General features: G+C 42.4%; 1 protein-coding gene across 1 annotated transcript in view; it reads left to right on the top strand.

Moving 5' to 3' along the window:
- Positions 1-21,380, top strand: part of B3GLCT (beta 3-glucosyltransferase) — a 120,547-nt gene that overhangs the window by 78,554 nt on the left and 20,613 nt on the right. Inside the window, exons 11-13 of the mRNA XM_055542437.1 lie at positions 14,511-14,624; positions 16,734-16,833; positions 21,001-21,120. Of these exons, the coding sequence (XP_055398412.1) occupies positions 14,511-14,624; positions 16,734-16,833; positions 21,001-21,120 (334 nt within the window). The remainder of the gene's footprint in view (positions 1-14,510; positions 14,625-16,733; positions 16,834-21,000; positions 21,121-21,380) is intronic.

Below are 21,380 nucleotides of genomic sequence, written 5' to 3'. Positions count from 1 at the left end.
CTCTGAGCTGTGAAGAATGAGAGGGGATTTCTCAAGGTAACGGAATGTCAGAGAGAATGTCTTTCTCACGCCGTTCCTTCTTTTTATGTTTATTTCACACTCACACATCAGAACTTGTAAGTAAGGATGTGTATTTGCTCAAGTGTAGATATACAGAGAAAAGTAAAAAATGTTTGTCTTACAAGCCATGGTTCCTTCTTAAGGAAATCCTGCACATAGATGTTTCTATTTAATTTTTTGATGCCATTCCAGAATTCTGCATTATGATGATACTGTTTTTTAAAAAGCCTATTTATAAATACATAATTTATCTGTTTTTTCACCTTCAAACAACACTTTTCTCAAGTTGAGGATTAGACAGTCTTTTGCATTTTCTAATTTTAGCACATATTTTATTTTTTTTCCATGAAAAGACTCTCAGTTTTACCAAAAGTGTGATATTTATAGAGGAGAGATTTCTAAACCAGCTGTCATTTTTGTGGGATTGGAGCTAAGTGGGGCATTTATATAATTTATGTGATAATATGATATTTACAAATGATGCTTTAAAGAGGAACATATTTTACAGATAAAAGAATATTATAATTTTGAATTATGGCATTGTTTAAGACACTGACATCAATTCAGGTCTGGTTATAGTCAACACTATCTTAAAAGTACGTTTGCTATAAACCTTCATGGTTACCTAAAATAGTCACAATAAATTCTAAGTCCTATTAAAATCAGTCTAAATAAATATATGCATTCATTATACAAGAATTCCTAAAATACTATTAAAAATCAATATAGAACTTAAAAATTTCATTTTTCATAAGTTTAACCTAGGTTTAATATCCTTTTGTTTTTTACATAATCTGGAGGGACGATTTTTGATAAATACCTTTCATTAAAAAAGTGTCAAGGGAACTGAACTAGACTGCTTTTCTTCTTTTTTTTTTTAAACAGCAAGCAGAAGTGCTCAAATTGATTTATTTCATCTTGAAGCTGCCTTTGGAGTATATATCAATGTTAGGAATGGGGGTGGTGGTATATTCTCTTTTGAAACACATTTTTCAAGTTGGCAGTAAAGTGGTAAAATTAGGGATGGTCTCTGTTGTAGTTTTCATATTCTACAGAAATGAAAAAAAGAGTTAGCTAATTATTTTATTTTATTTTATTTTATTTATTTATTTTATTTTTTTAAATTTTATTTTATTTTTAAACTTTACATAATTGTATTAGTTTTGCCAAATATCAAAATGAATCCGCCACAGGTATACATGAGTTAGCTAATTTTAATTTGGTCATTCTGAGTAATCTAGTTTAAGTTCAGTTCAGTCGCTCAGTCGTGTCCGACTCTTTGCGACCCCATGAATCACAGCACGCCAGGCCTCCCTGTCCATCACCAACTCCCGGAGTTCACCCAGACTCACGTCCATCAAGTCAGTGATGCCATCCAGCCATCTCATCCTCTGTCGTCCCCTTCTCCTCCTGACCCAAATCCCTCCCAGCGTCAGGGTCTTTTCCAGTGAGTCAACTTTTCGCATGAGGTGGCCAAAGTACTGGAGTTTCAGCTTTAGCATCAGTCCTTCCAAAGAAATCCCAGGGCTGATCTCCTTCAGAATGGACTGGTTGGATCTCCTTGCAGTCCAAGGGACTCTCAAGAGTCTTCTCCAACACCACAGTTCAAAAGCATCAATTCTTCGGCGCTCAGCTTTCTTCACAGTCCAACTCTCACATCCATACGTGACCACAGGAAAAACCATAGCCTTGACTAGACGGACCTTTGTTGGCAAAGTAATGTCTCTGCTTTTGAATATGCTATCTAGGTTGGTCATAACTTTCCTTCCAAGGAGTAAGCGTCTTTTAATTTCATGGCTGCAGTCACCATCTGCAGTGATTTTGGAGCCCAGAAAAATAAAGTCTGTCACTGTTTCCACTGTTTCCTCATCTGTTTCCCATGAAGTGATGGGACCGGATGCCATGATCTTAGTTTTCTGAATGTTGAGCTTTAAGCCAACTTTTTCACTCTCCACTTTCATCAGGAGGCTTTTGAGTTCCTCTTCACTTTCTGCCATAAGGGTGGTGTCATCTGCATATCTGCAGTTATTGATATTTCTCCCAGCAATCTTGATTCCAGCTTGTGCTTCTTCCAGTCCAGCATTTCTCATGATGTACTCTGCATAGAAGTTAAATAAGCAGGGTGACAATATACAGCCTTGACATATTCCTTTTCCTATTTGGAACTAGTCTGTTATTCCATGTCCAGTTCTAACTGTGGCTTCCTGACCTGCATACAAATTTCTCAAGAGGCAGATCAGGTGGTCTGGTATTCTCATCTCTTGAAGAATTTTCTACAGTTTATTGTGATCCACACAGTCAAAGGCTTTGGCATAGGCAATAAAGCAGAAATAGATGTTTTTCTGGAACTCTCTTGCTTTTTAGATGATCCAGCAGATGTTGGCAATTTGATCTCTGGTTCCTCTGCCTTTTCTAAAACCAGCTTGAACATCAGGAAGTTCACGGTTCACATATTGCTGAAGCCTGGCTCGGAGAATTTTGAGCATTACTTTACTAGCGTGTGAGATGAGTGCAATTGTGCAGTAGTTTGAGCATTCTTTGGCATTGCCTTTCTTTGGGATTGGAATGAAAACTGACCTTTTCCAGTCCTGTGGCCACTGCTGAGTTTTCCTAATTTGCTGGCATATTGAGTGCAGCACTTTCACAGCATTGTCTTTCAGGATTTGAAAGAGCTCAACTGGAATTCTATCACCTCCACTAGCTTTGTTCGTCTACTGCTTTCTTATTTTGCATAAGGTTATGATAATCCTTTCAGATATTTATCAAATGCTTTTATATTTCAATTTTGAGTCAAAGGTTTATAAAAATTATAAAATCTTCCAAGTCTGTTAGGAGCATAAAGACCAAACCTCCCCAAACCAGATGTACTGATTTACTGCTGTTAATTGGGTCTGGGGTCATTGAAGCCTGAGATCCAAAAGATATCTTGAGAACTTCGCAGTGGAGTTGCTGTGGCAGGCTGTCTTTAAACTTGGACCTGTTTGTTTGAAAAGATAGTATAGGTGGCTGGATTTTAGGGATCCTGATGTCCATGTTGCCTGATGGACGTGAAGTCTGCCAGGCCAGGGGGCTCTGGCCCCCCTTTTGGAAACCTAGTTCTGTCACCAGTTGGTCAAGAGAATTACCCGTAATCGTATTAGTTTTAGTCAACAATGCCACAGTAACTGATTCTAACTGCTAATCCTTTTTTTTTTTTAAACACATTTTCTGGTGTTTTTCACATTTTTTTTTGAAAGTTGCAGTTTATGTATTTATAGTTGGCTGTTCCAGGTCTTCGTCGCCGGGTGCAGGCTTTCTCTAGCTGCGGCGATCGGGGGCTGCTCTCTAGGTGTGGTGCAGGGCTTCTCACTGCAGGAGTTGGGGGCACAGGCTCTAGGGCGTGGGCTCCGCAGTTGCGGCACGTGGGCTCCGGAGCACAGGCCTGAGCAGTTCTGGTGCATGGGCTTAGTTGCCCCACGGCATGTGGAATCTTCCTGGACCAGGGACCAAACTCATGTCTCCTGCATTAGCAGGTGGATTCTTAACCACTGGACCACTAGGGAAGTCCCTTTCACCTGTATTCTGTCATCTGATTTCATGTTGACGGCTCCATGTGATATGGTTATTATTGCTGTTTGCTTGATATTGCAGAGAAAGGAAGCTGACCATGGGACGACACACTGGCCCAACTTCTTGCAGACTGAGCAGGGGAGCGGGGCTCAGGTTTTCTGGCCGTGAACCCCCAGTTCCTTCTGCCACAGCAGAGCTGCGCTGTGACCTCTTTGTGTGTGTGTGTGTGCTCAATCACAGTCGTGTCTGACTCTTTGCAACCCCTTGGACCCCATGGGAGTTTCCAGGCAAGAATACTGGGGTGGGTTGCCATTCCCTCCTCCAGGGGATCTTTCCTGACCCAGGGATTGAATCCACATCTCCTGCATTGGCAGGTGGATTCTTTACCACTGTGCCACCTGGGAAATTTTTTGGATGTGTTAGGAATGTAACGCTTGATAAATAGTATTTGATAGCTGTGTTGATTCTCTGCTGTGCTCAAGGTCAGATCTGACTTGGCTGGAAGCAGTGACAGGAGGCTTTTTACTTTCAGTAGCAGTGAAGACAGCCAGGACTTCAAATCTACAGATGATCTGAAACACACACGGAGCTGGGGAGTCATGTGGCCCCCCGTCCTCGCATATTACTGCGGCAGTCAAGCAGAATGCACGGACTTGGGGCTTTGTTTTTTCTTTCTGTACGCACTCTGGTAGAAACACTTGAGGTTACAGAAACCAGACAACAGTGAAGGAAGAAATAAACAGACCAGGCTGTGCTTATCTCTGAGCAGTTGAGTGCGCTGTCATTGACTTCCCTGGAGGTGGTCTCACTGTCTATGCCCTGGGTTCTGACTGGAGTGGACGCTCGTCACGCCCCAGTCCTGGCTCCTCCAGGGGTGAGGATGTGAGGGAGAGAACAGTCCGGCCAAGGCTGTGGTCAAGGTGAGGGAACGTACACACGGAACTCATTTTTCATACTCTTTTGGAAGAATCGATACAGCCAAATTTCAAAATTAGAAAAAAATTATTTTACATCTTACACTTTTTTTTTTTCCTAACAGTAAAGCAGACCTTTACGTAACTACTTGTATCTTGATTCTGATTTAGATGAATTAAAGCATCTTAGGACACAGTTAGCAAAAATATACTCTGTCTCTTGGCTTAAGAAAGCAGTACATGTCAACAGCATCAAACGAGCATGGTTTGCTGAGATGCAAGTGGTTGGTAGGGTTTTAAAGAAACTTTGGAGGTATTATATAAAGCAATGAACTGCCATAGCATGTGAGGTTAGGTTTAAGCGAGGAAAAGCTCTCTAGAGTTAATAAAGCAGCTTCGTTGCTTCCTCTTGGGTTACGTGTCTTTCCTCATGTGATGTGAACTATCAGCAAAACGTTACGGGTCTTGTGTGTCCTTCAGCCACGTGCTTCCTGTGTGGGTCCCACTTATGTCACGGCAGCCCCCGTTTCTGTTTGTCAGCTGGTGGGTTGTGAGGTGTTCCCCCTCCTGCTGTCTCCCTCTAAGTAGAGAGGTTAAATTGCCATTTGCTCAGCCTTTAGTTCCTTATCACAGCCTCCGGAGCTCCTAAAATAAACATTTGACATCTTTCAGCTTAAAAAAAAAAAACTGGTATCTTGACTGTATTGATCTTCTCTAGATGTGAACATACTGATGCTAAAGAGTGTGTTCCCTCTGGTTGGAGAGGTTTACTGAAAACAGGAGGTTGAATCAAAATGCAGCCAGCCAACTGGCAGGCCATATCCTGTGTTAGATGAAGTCAGTGGATTAATTATTTTCTTAAGTTAATTTTTATTGGAGTTTAGTTGCTTTACAACTTGTGTTCCCACTTTACAGATGTGTTCCCACTGGATAGCAAAGTGAATCAGCTATATGTGTACACATAGCCCCTCCTCATGGGTTTCCCTACTATTCAGGTCATCACAGAGCACTGAGTAGAGTTCCCTGTGCTATACGGTAGGTTCACCTTCAGTTCAGTTCAGTTGCTCAGTTGTGTCTGACTCTTTGCGACCCCATGAACCACAGCACGCCAGGCCTCCCTGTCCATCACCAACTCCCAGAGTCCACCCAAACCCATGTCCATTGAGTTGGTGATGTCATCCAGCCATCTCATCTTCTGTCGTCCCCTTCTCCTACTGCCCTCGATCTTTCCCGGCATCAGGGTCTTTTCAAATGAGTCAGCTCTTTGCATGAGGTGACCAAAGTATTGGAGTTTCAGCTTCAATATCAGTCCTTCCAATGAACACCCAGGACTAATCTCCTTTAGGATGGACTGGTTGGATCTCCTTGCAATCCAAGGGACTCTCAAGAGTCTTCTCCAACACCACAGTTTAAAAGCATCAATTCTTCGGCGCTCAGCTTTCTTTATAGTCCAACTCTCACATCCATACATGACCACTGGAAAAACTGTAGCTTTGACTAGACGGACCTTTGTCGGCAAAGTAATATATCTGCTTTTAAATATGCTATCTAGGTTGGACATAACTTTCCTTCCAAGGAGTAAGCATCTTTTAATTTCATGGCTGCAGTCACCATCTGCAGTGATTTTGGAGCCCAGAAAAATAAAGTCAGCCACTGTTTCCCCTGTTTCCCCATCTGTTTCCCATGAAGTGATGAGTTCAGATGCCATGATCTTCGTTTTCTGAATGTTGAGTTTTAAGCCAACTTTTTCACTCTCCTCTTTCACTTTCATTCAAGAGGCTCTTTAGTTCTTCACTTTCTGCCATAAGGATGGTGTCATCTGCATATCTGAGGTTATTGATATTTCTCCCGGCAATCTTGATTCCAGCTTGTGCTTCCTCCAGCCCAGTGTTTCTCATGATGTACTCTGCATAGAAGTTAAATAAGCAGGGTGACAATATGCAGCCTTGACGTATTCCTTTTCCTATTTGGAACCAGTCTGTTGTTCCATGTCCAGTTCTAACTGTTGCTTCCTGACCTGCATACAAATTTCTCAAGAGGCAGGTCAGGTGGTCTGGGATTCCCATCTCCTTCAGAATTTTCCACAGTTTATTGTGATCCACACAGTCAAAAGCTTTGGCATAGGCAATAAAGCAGAAATAGATGTTTTTCTGGAACTCTCTTGCTTTTTCCATGATCCAGCGGATGTTGGCAATTTGATCTCTGGTTCCTCTGCCTTTTCTAAAACCAGCTGGAACATCTGGAAGTTCATGGTTCACATATTGCTGAAGCCTAGCTTGGAGAATTTTGAGCATTACTTTACTAGCATGTGAGATGAGTGCAATTGTGTGGTAGTTTGAGCATTCTTTGGCATTGCCTTTCTTTGGGATTGGAATGAAAACTGACCATTTCCAGTGCTGTGATCACTGCTGAGTTTTCCAAATTTGCTGGCATATTGAGTGCAGCACTTTCACAGCATCATCTTTCAGGATTTGGAATAGCTCAACTGGAATTCCATCACCTCCACTAGCTTTGTTCATAGTGATGCTTTCTAAGGCCCACTTGACTTCACATTCCAGGATGTTTGGCTCTAGATGAGTAATTACACCATCGTGATTATCTGGGTCGTGAAAATCTTTTTTGTACAGTTCTTCTGTGTATTCTTGCCACCTCTTCTTAATATCTTCTGCTTCTTTTAAGTCCATACCATTTCTGTCCTTTATCAAGCCCATCTTTGCATGAAATGTTCCCTTGGCATCTCTAATTTTCTTGAAGAGATCTCTAGTCTTTCCCATTCTGTTGTTTTCCTCTATTTCTTTGCATTGATCGCTGAGGAAGGCTCTCTTATCTCTCCTTGCTATTCTTTGGAACTCTGCATTCAGATGCTTATATCTTTCCTTTTCTCCTTTGCTTTTGGCTTCTCTTCTTTTCACAGACAGCCATTTTGCTTTTTTGCATTTCTTTTCCATGGGGATGGTCTTGATTCCTGTCTCCTGTACAATGTCACGAACCTCAGTCCATAGTTCATCATGCACTCTATCAGATCTAGTCCCTTAAATGTATTTCTCACTTCCACTGTATAATCATAAGGGATTTGATTTAGGTCATACCTGAATGGTCTAGTGGTTTTCCCAATTACTTTCTTCAATTTAAGTCTGAATTTGATAATTAGGAGTTCGTGATCTGAGCCACAGTCAGCTCCTGGTCTTGTTTTTGTTGACTGTATAGAGCTTCTCCATCTTTGGCTGCAAAGAATATAATCAGTCTGATTTCGGTGTTGACCATCTGGTGATGTCCATGTGTAGAGTCTTCTCTTGTGTTGTTGGAAGAGGGTGTTTGCTATGACCAGTGCATTTTCTTGGCAAAACTCTGTTAGTCTTCGCCCTGCTTCATTCTGTACTCCAAGGCCAAATTTGTCTGTTACTCCAGGTGTTTCTTGACTTCCTACTTTTGCATTCCAGTCCCCTATAATGAAAAGGACATCTTTTGGGGGTATTAGTTCTAGAAGGTCTTGTAGGTCTTCATAAAACTGTTCAACTTCAGCTTCTTCAGCATTACTGCTTGGGGCATAGACTTGGATTACTGTGATATTGAGTGGTTTGGCTTGGAAACGAACAGAGATCATTCTGTCATTTTTGAGATTGCATCCAAGTACTGCATTTTGGACTCTTGTTGACCATGATGGCTACTCCATTTCCTGTGAGGGATTCCTGCCACAGTAGTAGATATAATGGTCATCTGAGTTAAATTCACCCATTCCAGTCCATTTTAGTGCGCTGATTCCTAGAATGTCGGCATTCACTTTTGCCATCTCCTGTTTGACCACTTCCAATTTGCCTTGATTCATGGACCTGACATTCCAGATTCCTATGCAATATTGCTCTTTACAGCATCGGACCTTGCTTCTATCACCAGTGACATCCACAGCTGGGTATTGTTTTTGCTTTGGCTCTATCCCTTCAATCTTTCTGGAGTTATTTCTCCACTGATCTCCAGTAGCATATTGGGCACCTACTGACCTGGGGAGTTCCTCTTTCAGTATCCTATCATTTTATTTAACTTATATGCAGAGTACATCATGAGAAACGCTGGACTGGAAGAAACACAAGCTGGAATCAAGATTGCTGGGAGAAATATCAATAACCTCAGATATGCAGATGACACCACCCTTATGGCAGAAAGTGAAGAGAAACTAAAAAGCCTCTTGATGAAGGTGAAAGTGGAGAGTGAAAAAGTTGGCTTAAAGCTCAACATTCAGAAAACAAAGATCATGGCATCCGGTCCCATCACTTCATGGGAAATAGATGGGGAAACAGTGGAAACAGTGTCAGACTTTATTTTTTTGGGCTCCAAAATCACTGCAGATGGTGACTGCAGCCATGAAATTAAAAGACGCTTACTCCTTGGAAGGAAAGTTATGACCAACCTAGATAGCATATTCAAAAGCAGAGACACTACTTTGCCAACAAAGGTTCGTCTAGTCAAGGCTATGGTTTTTCCAGTGGTCATGTATGGATGTGAGAGTTGGACTGTGAAGAAGGCTGAGCTCCGAAGAATTGATGCTTTTGAACTGTGGTGTTGGAGAAGACTCTTGAGAGTCCCTTGGGCTGCAAGGAGATCCAACCAGTCCATTCTGAAGGAGATCAGCCCTGGGATTTCTTTGGAAGGACTGATGCTAAAGCTGAAACTCCAGTACTTTGGCCACCTCATGCGACGAGTTGACTCATTGGAAAAGACTCTGATGCTGGGAAGGATTGGGGGCAAGAGGAGAAGGGGATGACAGAGGATGAGATGGCTGGATGGCATCACTGACTCGATGGACGTGAGTCTGGGTGAACTCCGGGAGTTGGTAATGGACAGGGAGGCCTGGCATGCTGTGATTCATGGGGTCGCAAAGAGTTGGACACGACTGAGCGACTGATCTGATCTGATCTGATCTGATCATTTTGCCTTTTCATACTGTTCATGGGGTTCTCAAGGCAAGAATACTGAAGTGGTTTGCCATTCCCTTCTCCAGTGTACCACATTCTGTCAGATCTCTCCACCATGACCCACCTGTCTTGGGTTGCCCCACGGGCATGGCTTGTTTCATTGAGTTAGACAAGGCTGTGGTCCTAGTGTGATTAGATTGACTAGTTTTCTGTGAGTATGGTTTCAGTGTGTCTGCCCTCTGATGCCCTCTTGCAACACCTACCGTCTTACTTGGGTTTCTCTTACCTTGGGCGTGGGGTATCTCTTCACGGCTGCTCCAGCAAAGTGCAGCCGCTGCTCCTTACCTTAGATGAGGGGTATCTCCTCACCGCCATCCTTCCTGACCTTCAACGTGGGATAGCTCCTCTAGGCCTTCCTGTGCCCGCGCAGCCACGGCTCCTTGGACGTGGGGTTGGTCCTCCCGGCTGCCGCCCCTGGCCTCGGGTGTGGGGGCGTGGGGGTAGGTCCTCCTGGCTGCGGCCCCTGACCTCGGACATGGGGTAGCTCCTCTTGGCCGCTGCCCCTGACCTCAGATGCGGTGTAGCTCCTCCCGGCCGCCAACTTGGGTAGCTCTTCTCGGCTGTTCCTGCACCGTCGCAGCCTGGCGCTCTTGGCTGCTGCCCCTGACCTCGGACATGGAGTAACTCCTCTTGGTCACTGCCCTTTGGGCATGGGGTCCTCCCGGCTTCTGCCCCTGACCTCGGACGTGGGGTAGCTCCTCTTGGCCGCCCGCGCTTAGTGTGCCAGTCGCAGCCGCCCCAAGAGATCGCTAGTCTTTCCCATTCTGTTGTTTTCCTCTATTTCTTTGCATTGATCCCTGAGGAAGGCTTTCTTATCTCTCCTTGCTGTTCTTTGGAACTCTGCATTCAAATGGGTATATCTTTCCTTTTCTCCTTTGCTTTTGGCTTCTCTTCTTTTCACAGCTATTTGTAAGGCCTCCTCAGACAGCTATTTTACTTTTTTTGCATTTCTTTTTCTTGGGGATGGTCTTGATTCCTGTCTCCTGTACAGCGTCATGAACCTCTTTGCATAGTTCATCAGGCACTCTGTCTATCAGATCTAGTCCCTTAAATCTATTTCTCACTTCCACTGTATAGTCATAAGGGATTTGATTTAGGTCATACCTGAATGATCTACTTTCTTTACTTTCTTCAATTTCAGTCTGAATGTGGCAATAAGAAGTTCATGATCTGAGCCACAGTCAGCTCCTGGTCTTGTTTTTGTTGACTGTATAGAGCTGTTTCTTTGGCTGCAAAGAATATAATCAATCTGATTTCAGTGTTGACCATCTGGTGATGTACATGTGTAGAGTCTTCTCTTGTGTTGTTGGAAGAGGGTGTTTGCTATGACCAGTGCGTTCTCTTGGCAGGTTCTCCTTAGGTATCTATTTTATGCATAGTATCAATAGTGCATATGTGTTGATCCCAATTTCCGATTCCTTCCCACTCATGGACTATTTTTCAGCCATAAGAAGGAATGAAATTAGGTCATTGTAGAGATTGGCTGGACCCTAGAGACTGTTGTAGAGAGTGAAGTAAGTCAGGAAGAAAGAAGTATTCTGTATTAATTCATATATGTAGAATCGAGAAAAGCTGTACTGATGATCTCATTCACAAGGCAGAAGTAGAGACATGACGCAGAGAACAAATGCCTGCAGTAGCTTAATTCCTGATGAAAGTTCAGTTCTCTCCCAGCTGCCGTGCAGGTGGAGACGGGGGCCAGAGTGCCCTGACGCTACTGTGTCAAGTAGCCCTTCCGTCTTACAGACACCCGATCCCCAAACCAGGAATCGGAGCACAGCCTTGGTGTTGTCACTAAGCCTCTCCTAAGAGGAGAGAAACCAGGGCTTTCCTATGTGCTCACTGACTTCACACCGAGACAGAATGTCCGTTTGTCAGTTGGAAAACGGCGGATTCCTCAAATCAGAACAGTCATGCACATCTGGTTGTGTGGTAGATTTTGCTCAAGGGTCAATTCCTTTTCGTTTGTAATCAGAGTTTTGCATGTCAGCCCATCAGGAGTAGAAAGGACTTCTCTGCATCTCCTGCTTCTCAGTGGTGCAGCCAGGTGGAAGATGTATGCCATCTGGGCAGATTTTTTTTTTTTTTAATAGTACAGTTCTTTTTACTTTATCCTAATTTTAAATTATCTGTAGCAAACATTCTTGAAAGTGACATTCACTATTGTTTTATTATGTGGGAGGAAGTACGCTTCTCAGTATTGAAAATGAAATAGTAGATCACGTTAACTATATTGAAATATTTTCTCCAAGTTTAATATCTTTAGGAATAGAGTGTCTTAATATAATATGAAATATAAATAATAGAAAGAATTCAGTTATTCTCTATTCAAACAGTGATGATAAAATAGACCAAAATGTCTAAAGTTTTAAGCAGTTTTGCATCAATTCTGGTTTAAGATAGTCTTCATCTGCTGTTGTAGGAGACTTCACCTTGACTTCAGTTCTTTGCACAGGCATTACAGTGATGAGGATTGGATAGGTGATAACATTGTTCACTGTTGGATGCTTTTGGGGTTTGAGACTCAGAACACGTTGCTGTGTTGAAATGGTCGGTCCATTTTAAAATGATTGGTCATGGTGGTACTGGTTTCCCAGATGGCGCTAGTGGTAAAGAACCTGCCTGCCAATGCAGGAGATTTAAGAGATGCAGATCTTCCCTGGGTTGGGAAGATCCCCTGGAGGAGGAAATGGCAACCCACTCCAGTATGCTTGCCTGGAGAATCCCATGGATGGAGGACCCTGATGGGCTATAGTCCATGGGGCCACAAAGAGTTGGACACGACTGAAGCAACTTAGCATGGTCTTGTACAAAGGCTGAATCGCTGATAGAGATAAAACTCCTTCCTTTAAACCAGTTCCAGAAAGAGCCCTCCGCCTTTTGGAATCCCCAGAGCACCCAGTCTTCAGTCAGCTATTCACTGAGCACTTACTGTGTCTCAGGTTGTATGGGGTGCTGGGCTCTGAGAAATTCTTACCTCTGGTAACATTTCTGTTTCACCTGTTTCAAACCAAAACAGGAAACAAGTAGGTTAGGTGTGTTGTTCAGTCGCTCAGTTGTGTCTGATTCTTTGTGACCCCATGGACTGTAGCCCGCCTGGCTCCTCTGTCCATGGGATTCTCCAGGCAAGAATACTAGACGTTCCCTTCTCCAGAGGATCTTCCTGACCCAGGGTTCGAACGCAGATTCTTTACCATTGAGCCACCAGGGCAGCCGGTCTTGTCTGGATAAGTCCTGCTTATTATGTGCAAAGCCAAGGGCCAACACAGGGCCAAGCTTGGGTTTTCTTGTGCTGGAATTTGGACAGAATAAGAATTTTTCCTTTTTTCTTTTATTTTCCCTTAGCAACCTTATCTATTATTATTATTATTATTTCAAAATTATTTATTTTTAATTGGAGGATAATTTACAGTGTTGTGTTGGTTTCTGACATACATCTGCATGAACCAGCCGTGTCCCCTCCATCCTGAGCCTCCCTCCCAACTCCCACCTCATCCCACCCCTCCAGGTTGTCACAGAGCACCAGGTTGGGCTCCCTGTGTCATACAGCAGCTTCCCATTCGCTATCTGTTTTACATATGGTAATGTATATGTTTCAGCACTACCCTTTCAATTCCTTCCACCCTCTCCTGCCCCCAACCTTATCATTTATGGATCTTTGTCAATTCTGGCATGGAGAAATCTTTATATCTGCCTTTTTTTATGATTGCAGAAAATTGTATTTTAATATATAAAATAATATTTAGTGGCTTAAAATAGGTAATTTGGAGGTTACCATAGCAAATGTCCAGAATTCCTAAGTCTCTTCTTTTTTAAGAGCTGGTAAATAGTGGACTATGGAATGATGGACTTTTGTATTTTCTGTATATGGGCTATCTGAGTTTGTCTTCCAGTTTGCTGACTGGCATAGCTAGACACTTAACTTTGACATTGCATGGGTAGTTTTTGCATATCATTTATTTTTATTTAGGTTGGGGGAAAAATATAAATGATTTAATAAAGGTTCAAAATATTGACCTGAAGATTTGGTTCATCAGAGTTGAGATTCTTAAATCAACAGTATAAAATCTAGTTTTTTTTATGTTGATGATCTTTTCTATTAAAACAACACTGGAATCCCTTTAAAATTGAGATGCACAGGTGGTAACTTTAAAAAAAATTATAGAAGAAAGCAATTACTGAGATAGTTGGTCAAGTGAATTAGTGTCAAATCGTGGTCAAGTCGGGTGTGGAGTCACAGCTAACTTTGAGGATCTCACCCTAAAGTACAGAAAATCAGCCAAGTTTTCTGCTGTTTGTGTTTATTAAAATAATTTACCTGTTCATGATACAGTTTTAGAATCTGCAGTGGTTTTCAATTTTATTTCTTCTACGCTTTCCAAAAGTGCAACACAATACTATCAACCATCACATGTAGTGATTTTTTAAAAATTAATTAATTTATTTTATTTGGAGGCTAATTACTTTATAACATTGTGGTGGTTTTTGCCACACATTGACATGAATCAGCCACTGGTGTACATGTAGTGATTCTTAATGGCAGGGTCGTGTCCTTTATAGGGTCGGGTGGTCCTGTTGGCATCTTTGGGTGGAGACATGTGTACTTTGAAAAGGTTCCCCCCTCCATTGTGAGGGAGGCAAGTATACATCTCAGCTAGAACCACACAGAATATTCCAGGCCCTAGAAGTAATTGTATCCCCACACCCCTAAAAAACATCTAAAACTCCAGTTGTGAATTTCAAATAAAGCAGCCTGGGGAAAGAGAAAAATTAGTTAAAATTAACTTCTACACAGCAGTCTAATCCGACTAGACAATGTATCTTCCTGTGGAAGCAGCAATGAGGAGGGCCTGTGCTGTTGAGGTTTCTCAGGGTAGGAAGGGAGCACTAAGCCTTGGAACACCTGGAGAAGAACACATGCTGTTTCCCTTCCTTTCTGGGAGGTCATCCCGTCACTCGGGGGTTCCAGCTTCTTGGGTGACTATGCCAGTGATGGTCCCCTCTCTGGTTTTTTCAGTCCCCATCGTGAAGCAGACTTGGGCGGGGCAGGCAGGTCACCTCGAATACTACAGTGATTACGCAGACAGCTCCATTCCGACGGTGGATCTGGGGATTCCTAACACAGATAGAGGTGAGTCCTCGGTCCTGACTGATCCTCTTACTCAGAGTGTCCATTCTGTAAATATAGTAGCTTAGGATAAAAATGAAGTATTTTATAAATACTGTAATGTTCCCCTTGTGTAAGTTTCTTTCCTTCCTCCTCACATCTTTATCCATGGATGTGGACCGATTCTTGCAGTTTAAGCACTGCTTTTAGTATTAACAAAGGTTCTAAGTTTTTAGTTGGTCATACGTAAGTGATCGACATACATGACGATTATGCACATGACAGTTACGGTAGACTTTAAGCACAGAGTTTTTGTACCTTCATAATTCACTGTGGCCATAATGGGGTGCCTGTGTCTTAGTCACTCAGTCGTGTCCGGCTCTTTGTGACCCCATGGACTGTAGCCCTCCAGGCTCCTCTGTCCCTGGGATTCTCCAGGCAAATTACTGGAGTGGGTTGCCATTCCCTTCTCCAGGGGTCTTCCCGACTCAGGGATCAAACCTAGGTTTCCTGCATTGCAGACGATTCTTTACCATCTGAGCCACCAGGGAAGCCCCCCTCCCAGAGTTAACTTTTCATATTCCCATGCAAAGTGTCTCTTCATTCAATTTTAGCCATTTATTCAGCCAGTATTATCATCCGACTGTGGTGTGCTGGCCCCTGCTAGACACTGAGGGAAACAGGAATGAAGCTGATGGTTTCCATCTTCCAGAAGCTTATGGTCTGTTATGGTCCAGGATGCATTTCGTTTGTACTTCTGAGAGGCACTTAACCACATCCTACATGGGACATACATAGTATAAGCTCATATACGTATATATAAGTAAATTGTTGAAGTACACTTGTTTTTCTCTTCAGATTGCAGGCTTTCTAATTCAAAACATTTTTTATTTCAAAAAATTGGAAGTATAAATTTGGCCACCTCACCTTCAGATGCTCTTTACGCATCTTAATTTTTATCCATTGTTCCTGCCACATTTTTCTTGAGTTTTCTGGTTCCCCCCAAACCTTTTTATGAAAAAAAGAGTAGTAAGTTGATGATCTTGTTCCATAGAGTAATTTATCTTGGTTATTTTATGATACTGTCATTCATAATGCCTTGATTGATAGAGTAGAATCAATATGCCATCCTGTAGTATTGATTATTCTGACAAGATTAGTATATATATCACTAAGTCTGTCTGTTGCTGTCTGTTTTGGAAAAATGATTTCAGATTGAATTTTCTTTTTTTTTGTTTATCTTGCTTTTTAGACTCTAAATTGACTCTAATACTCATAAATTGATGCATTCTTGATTTGTTTTATTTTCAGTCTGACCTTATTATTGCTTATATTTATGTTCTACCTTATCCAAAAGGAATTTGAGATGGCTTTCAAAAATATATACCATAATGTACTAAAATGTATTATGGTAACCATACTATAATGGTTAAAAATACATAGAGTGATCAAGAATAAGAAAAGTAAAGGTTAGTTGAGTGCTTTGCTCTCTACTGTGTCACTTAATACTTTCTTGAATTGAGGGGTTTATTCTTATTTATCCACTTGCATTCTCTTCCCAAGCATTTAGTGCTGTCCTGGCCTCAGCATTTTGCATTAAAGGTTTGCTATCTTGGCATCTAAGGGACTGTGCCTCTGATTGCACTGTATCTGTAGTGTACATCCTAGAGCTGGCCACCATGTCTGGCGTATTAGAAACATAATAGCAAATATTTACAAAATAAATAATTGACAGTATAATATTGTATCTTGCACCATTGTTTCCCTAAGGTTGTGATGCCTGAGGTTCTAATGTTTCTTTCAGAATAAGGTGGTCTAAGGAAAGAAGCCAGGCTCCTGTAATTTCTGTAAGACTTAACAAATTTCTTATGTGTCTGGAGTGAACTACAGCGTTTCCTGTACCTGACTTTGTGTAATTCCCCTCACCTCTCTAGGTCTTCAGTCTCTCATGTATGAAATGAATGACTGACTTCATGATTTTTATCATTCCCCCTGGTTCACTAAGTCCATGGAAATTAGAAAAGGCTGGTTTTCAAAATTTCAAATTCTTAAGTGAATACCAGTGTTTAAACTTTGACTCACAATGTGTTAAGGAAAGTAATACATTGTAAGTTTTCTTCTCACCTTTCCTAGGTCATTGTGGAAAGACATTTGCCATTTTGGAAAGATTTCTAAATCACAGCCATGACAAAATACCGTGGTTGGTCATTGTGGATGATGACACATTAATAAGGTAAGGGGCCCTCTTGTCCTCAGGTGGCTTTAAATTCTACATGTATTCATAGTCAGAAACTAGGGTGGGTACTTCTGCTGCTGGCCAGCATGTAGAAACAGGGACTGGATTTTACCCTCACATCTGAAACACGTTTCCTACCCCTGCCCCCCCCGCCCGCCCCGCCGTAAAGGACACATTATCTGAAATGAGTTATTTTTAAAACATGGACAGTAGTATAATATGTATAATAATTCAAACCTAAATAATTCAAAACTAAAATAATTTTAATGTTGAAATCAAACATCAGTCATATCACTAAATGTGAGTGGGTTTAGCTCACCTAACAAACTTTTCAAAGTGCTTCATAAAACAAACCCCAAATCTATGCTTTATACGAAAGACACATAAACATAGTCGTTCAAAAAGTCTAATGATAAAGGGATGGGTAAGGTTTGCCAAGCCAGTGGGAACAATAAAAATAAAAAATTCAGTTCCCAACTCAAGCTAGGAAAAGAATCACAAAGTCAACCCAGATAAACAAGGAAGAAAATAATAATAAAGATACATGCAGAAATAATGAGGTAGAGGTCAAAAAATCAGAGGATCAAACTAAAGAGCCAAAATTTTGGTTCCTTGAAAAAAAATTAACAAATTGTATCAAGTGATTTCCAGTAGATACCATTATGTGGAAAAAGCCAAGTGCATAAGAGTGTATTCTGTTTGCTTCCCTGTGTGTAAGAAAGAAGGGGAAATAAAACATACCCATGTGGACTTAGCTGTTCAAAAACAAAGTGGGCAGATAAACTGGAAGTCCATGAAGTAGCTCCCACAGAGGGGTGGGTGGGAGCGTGGGGTAGATGGAGTTGGGGTATGTGTGCCCCTTTTCTATCTCTTTGTTTAGTTTTGACTTTGGGAAGTGTGCTCATATTTTACCTATTGAAAAATAAAATGAATCTATAAGGATGGGAAAAATCAATAAGGATGAGGAGAAAGCTTAAACAAACTAACTGTATTTCAGATGAAAACATAATCACACTGAAGGGAAAATATAAAGCAAATACTGCTGAAGATGGGTTTTAGAGACACACCTTCAGGGGTAGAGAAGTGGGGATGCCAAAGAACTCCTGAGATTTCAGTCGGTCTGGTTTTTGTCATGAAGCAACTCTGAAGGTACATTAGGTAGGTTGTAGGACTGAGTAGATGGCTAAGTGGTAATAGTGTTGGGTGGGAGCCATGGTTCTCACTGTGGAAGGACATGGCATGGGCCAGGTCAAGCTGATAGGCTGGAAGACTGGAAGTAGAGAAATCTCCAAGAATTCATAATTTCTATTAGACTCATGGTTTTTACAGTGTGTGTGTGTGTGCACATATCTTTCTAGTTCTTCACACCAAAGAAGACCAGATACAAAGATCCCCAGTAGCACTGAGCAACTAATGAACAGAACTAATACTACAACTTTCCTACTAAAAGGAACCAGGCCTTCTCAGAGAAAGAGCTGATTTTAAGGTTGAGGCAAGGAAGATATAGGAAGACATTTTAACTTTTTTTTTTCTTATGCCAGAGAGTTAGGAAGTGCTTAGGAAAAAAAGAAAGAAAGAAGAGTGCATGTTAAGAGGACACAGGAGCAAGCTTGAAGAGGTTCCTGTTGGTGGAATCTGGGACAAGAAAGAGCATTAGTGTCATTGAGGATGATAATGGATTATGAACCATGACAGTTAGGAAGCAATGAGTTCATGCTTATAATAAAAAAGTAATGAGGCAGATCTGGCTCCATAATAAAATACCAAATAATAAACAAAATAATTTATGTTAAACAACAGAAATTTATTTCTCATTTTGGAGGCTGGGAAGTCCAAGATCAAGGTGCTGGCGAGGCAGCTTTCCAAGGCTCTTCTCTTGGTTTGAGGGTGGCCACTGGCCTAGTGTGTGCTCACGGGACCTCTTCTTTGTGTGCCATGGAGAGTGTTCTCTAGTGTCTCCTCTCATATGGACACAAGTTCTGTCGCATCCAAGTCCTACCCTGGTGACTTCGCTGAACCTCCTTCTAGGCCCTGATACCTTATGGGGAACCGTGTTGGATTCGTGATCTCCAAAGAAGAAGATTTAACTTTGGGATCAGGGACCAGGCTTGATCACTCAAGAGCTTTTGTGCAGCAGAGTTTTATTAAAGTATAGAAGGGGACAGAGAAAGCTTCTGACATAGACATCAGAAAGGGATGGAGAGCGCCCCCCGCCCTTGATAGCCTAAGCAAGGGAGTTAAATACTTTTAAAATTAGTTATTGCAATAAATCGAAAGAATGTCTCAAGGTTATAAACATCTTAGTAGACCCACTCCCATAATTTACATTTTAAGATAACAGATTAGCCAGAAGGTTTTCAGAAAGGAGAGCCTGTCCTCAAGCAGGATACATTGTTGTTATATGATCCTTGAAAAGTGAAGTTGCTCAGTCCTGTCGGACTCTTTGCTGATCCCGTGGACTGTAGCCCACCAGGCTCCTCCGTCCATGGGATTCTCCAGGCAAGAATACTGGAGTGGGTTGCCATTTTCTTCTCCAAGGGATCTTCCCGACCCAGGGATTGAACCCAGGTCTCCCACATTGCAGGCAGACGCTTTAACCTCTGAGCCACCAGGGAAGCCCTATATGATCCTTAGTACAGAGTTTAAACTGAGTTGTTTGTTGTGTAATCATCAGTTCTGGGCTTAAAGGAAGCATTTTATGTGACTGAGGCTAAGGAATGTAGAGGAAAGAAAAAAGATATTTGTCCTTTCCTCCTCCTTGAAAATTCCAGAGCCCTGTCTCCGCTTCGAGAGCCCCAGACCCCTTTCTCCTCCTTGGGGACCCCGGACTTATCAACCTGCCTAGGAATTGACTCTCTCAGCCCCATCTTGAAATATAGTCATGTTGGGAGTTAAGGCTTCAGCATATGAATATTGTGCATGGGACACAGTTCAGTCCACAGGTTCTGGCTAGCAGGGAGCGAGGAGTTCTGACTGGTTGATGGAGCTGGAAAAGTCATCTCTCTGACACCGTTAGAGTAAAGACTGATTCAGGCAAGAAACTGACGGATGCCAAACTAGGGATAAGTTTTGATGAGGACCAGGATACGCTAGTGTTAGAGTGTCTGCTGGAGACTCTGAGAAACAGCAAAGGCAAAATAGCAAGTGTCCAGGGGAGACCCCGGGCAGCACCGTATGATCAAAACAGACACTCCCAGTGGAGGACAGGCGGATGCCGCAGGCCAGACGGCGTGCCTTCTTTATCCCTGCAGCTCCTGAGAATGCGTAACCTTGCCTTTGTTATAAGGAAACATCAGACAAACCCAAGATGAGGACCAATCTATTAAAAGGGGGGTGGGCATTTATTTTTTAAAAATACCAGTGTCATGAAAGACTAAAAAAACCGAGGAACCATTAAAGGAGATGAAACTGAGAATAAAGTGAATGATAAATAAATGCATTTTTCTGAGCAGCTCATGGATATTCCCACAGCCCTGTGGAAGCTGTCACTGTTGACACACAACAAGGAGGCATAGGGGCCGGAGGTATAAACAGACAGACACAAAAGGCCACGGGTTAGGGAAGCCCCCCTAGAGGAGGCCGTAAGTACAGTGCAGTGGTGTGCCACAATCTGAAGGCCCCCTGAAAAGCTTTGCTGCCCAAATTCCCTTCCCGCCTTGCCTTCACCTGCCTGCCAAGGACTCATCTGTACTTTACAGGTTCCGTTTTTAGCCATCAAGTATTGTAACAGACACCAGCGAGGTCTGAAAAGGTACACTGAGGAGTTCTTTCAGTGGGGAGCAGGCCACTGGCCACCCTCCTTCCTTGCCCAGCCACACTGCCCATCCACGCGAGGCGGCCACTGCTGGTCAGGGCTTGTGAAAATGGGAGCACGCTGCCCATCCACACAAGGCGGCCACTGCCAGTCGGGGCTTGTGAAAACGGACGGGGTGGACCCTTGTTTCTCAGTTTCTCTCCAGTTTCCAGTGATGCACAGTGTACATCAGGTTTTTTTCTTTTTTCTTTTTTTAAATCTTTCTTCTGTAAGTCTCCTGAATCTCATCTCTGTGACTGAGAGAGAGTATTGCAGAGTATAACCAATGGGGTGTAAGAACAGTAAAATATGTATTCTGCAGACACATTTGAATTAAGGAACTGTCGCTTCTGTTCCCTTGGGAATCTTAGCATCTCCAGGCTCCGGCACCTGCTGAGCTGCTACGACGCCCGTGAACCCGTGTTTCTGGGAGAGCGTTATGGCTACGGGCTGGGCACCGGTGGCTACAGCTACGTCACGGGAGGAGGAGGGTAACTATAAGCTTGGCTTTCTGGAAATTGCACTTCTGTTTCTGGGATGCAGGGGTGTGTCTGTGCCACGGGCTCTAGGCTGATACCTAAGTGCTCTGTAAATGGGGGGAGCTGTTACTATGATAGGAACGTGAACATTAAAAAGAACCCACAGTGAAGAACATTTTATTCCTTGAAGAAATTATATATATATAAAGTATGTATATATAGATGACATATATATATGAATGTCAGGGAAGTTGGTAGAAATGTGCGTGTAG

This window comes from Bubalus kerabau, chromosome 12 (genome assembly GCF_029407905.1).
Source record: "Bubalus kerabau isolate K-KA32 ecotype Philippines breed swamp buffalo chromosome 12, PCC_UOA_SB_1v2, whole genome shotgun sequence".
NCBI lineage: Eukaryota > Metazoa > Chordata > Mammalia > Artiodactyla > Bovidae > Bubalus > Bubalus kerabau.
This window is presented reverse-complemented; position numbering and strand designations above follow the sequence as displayed.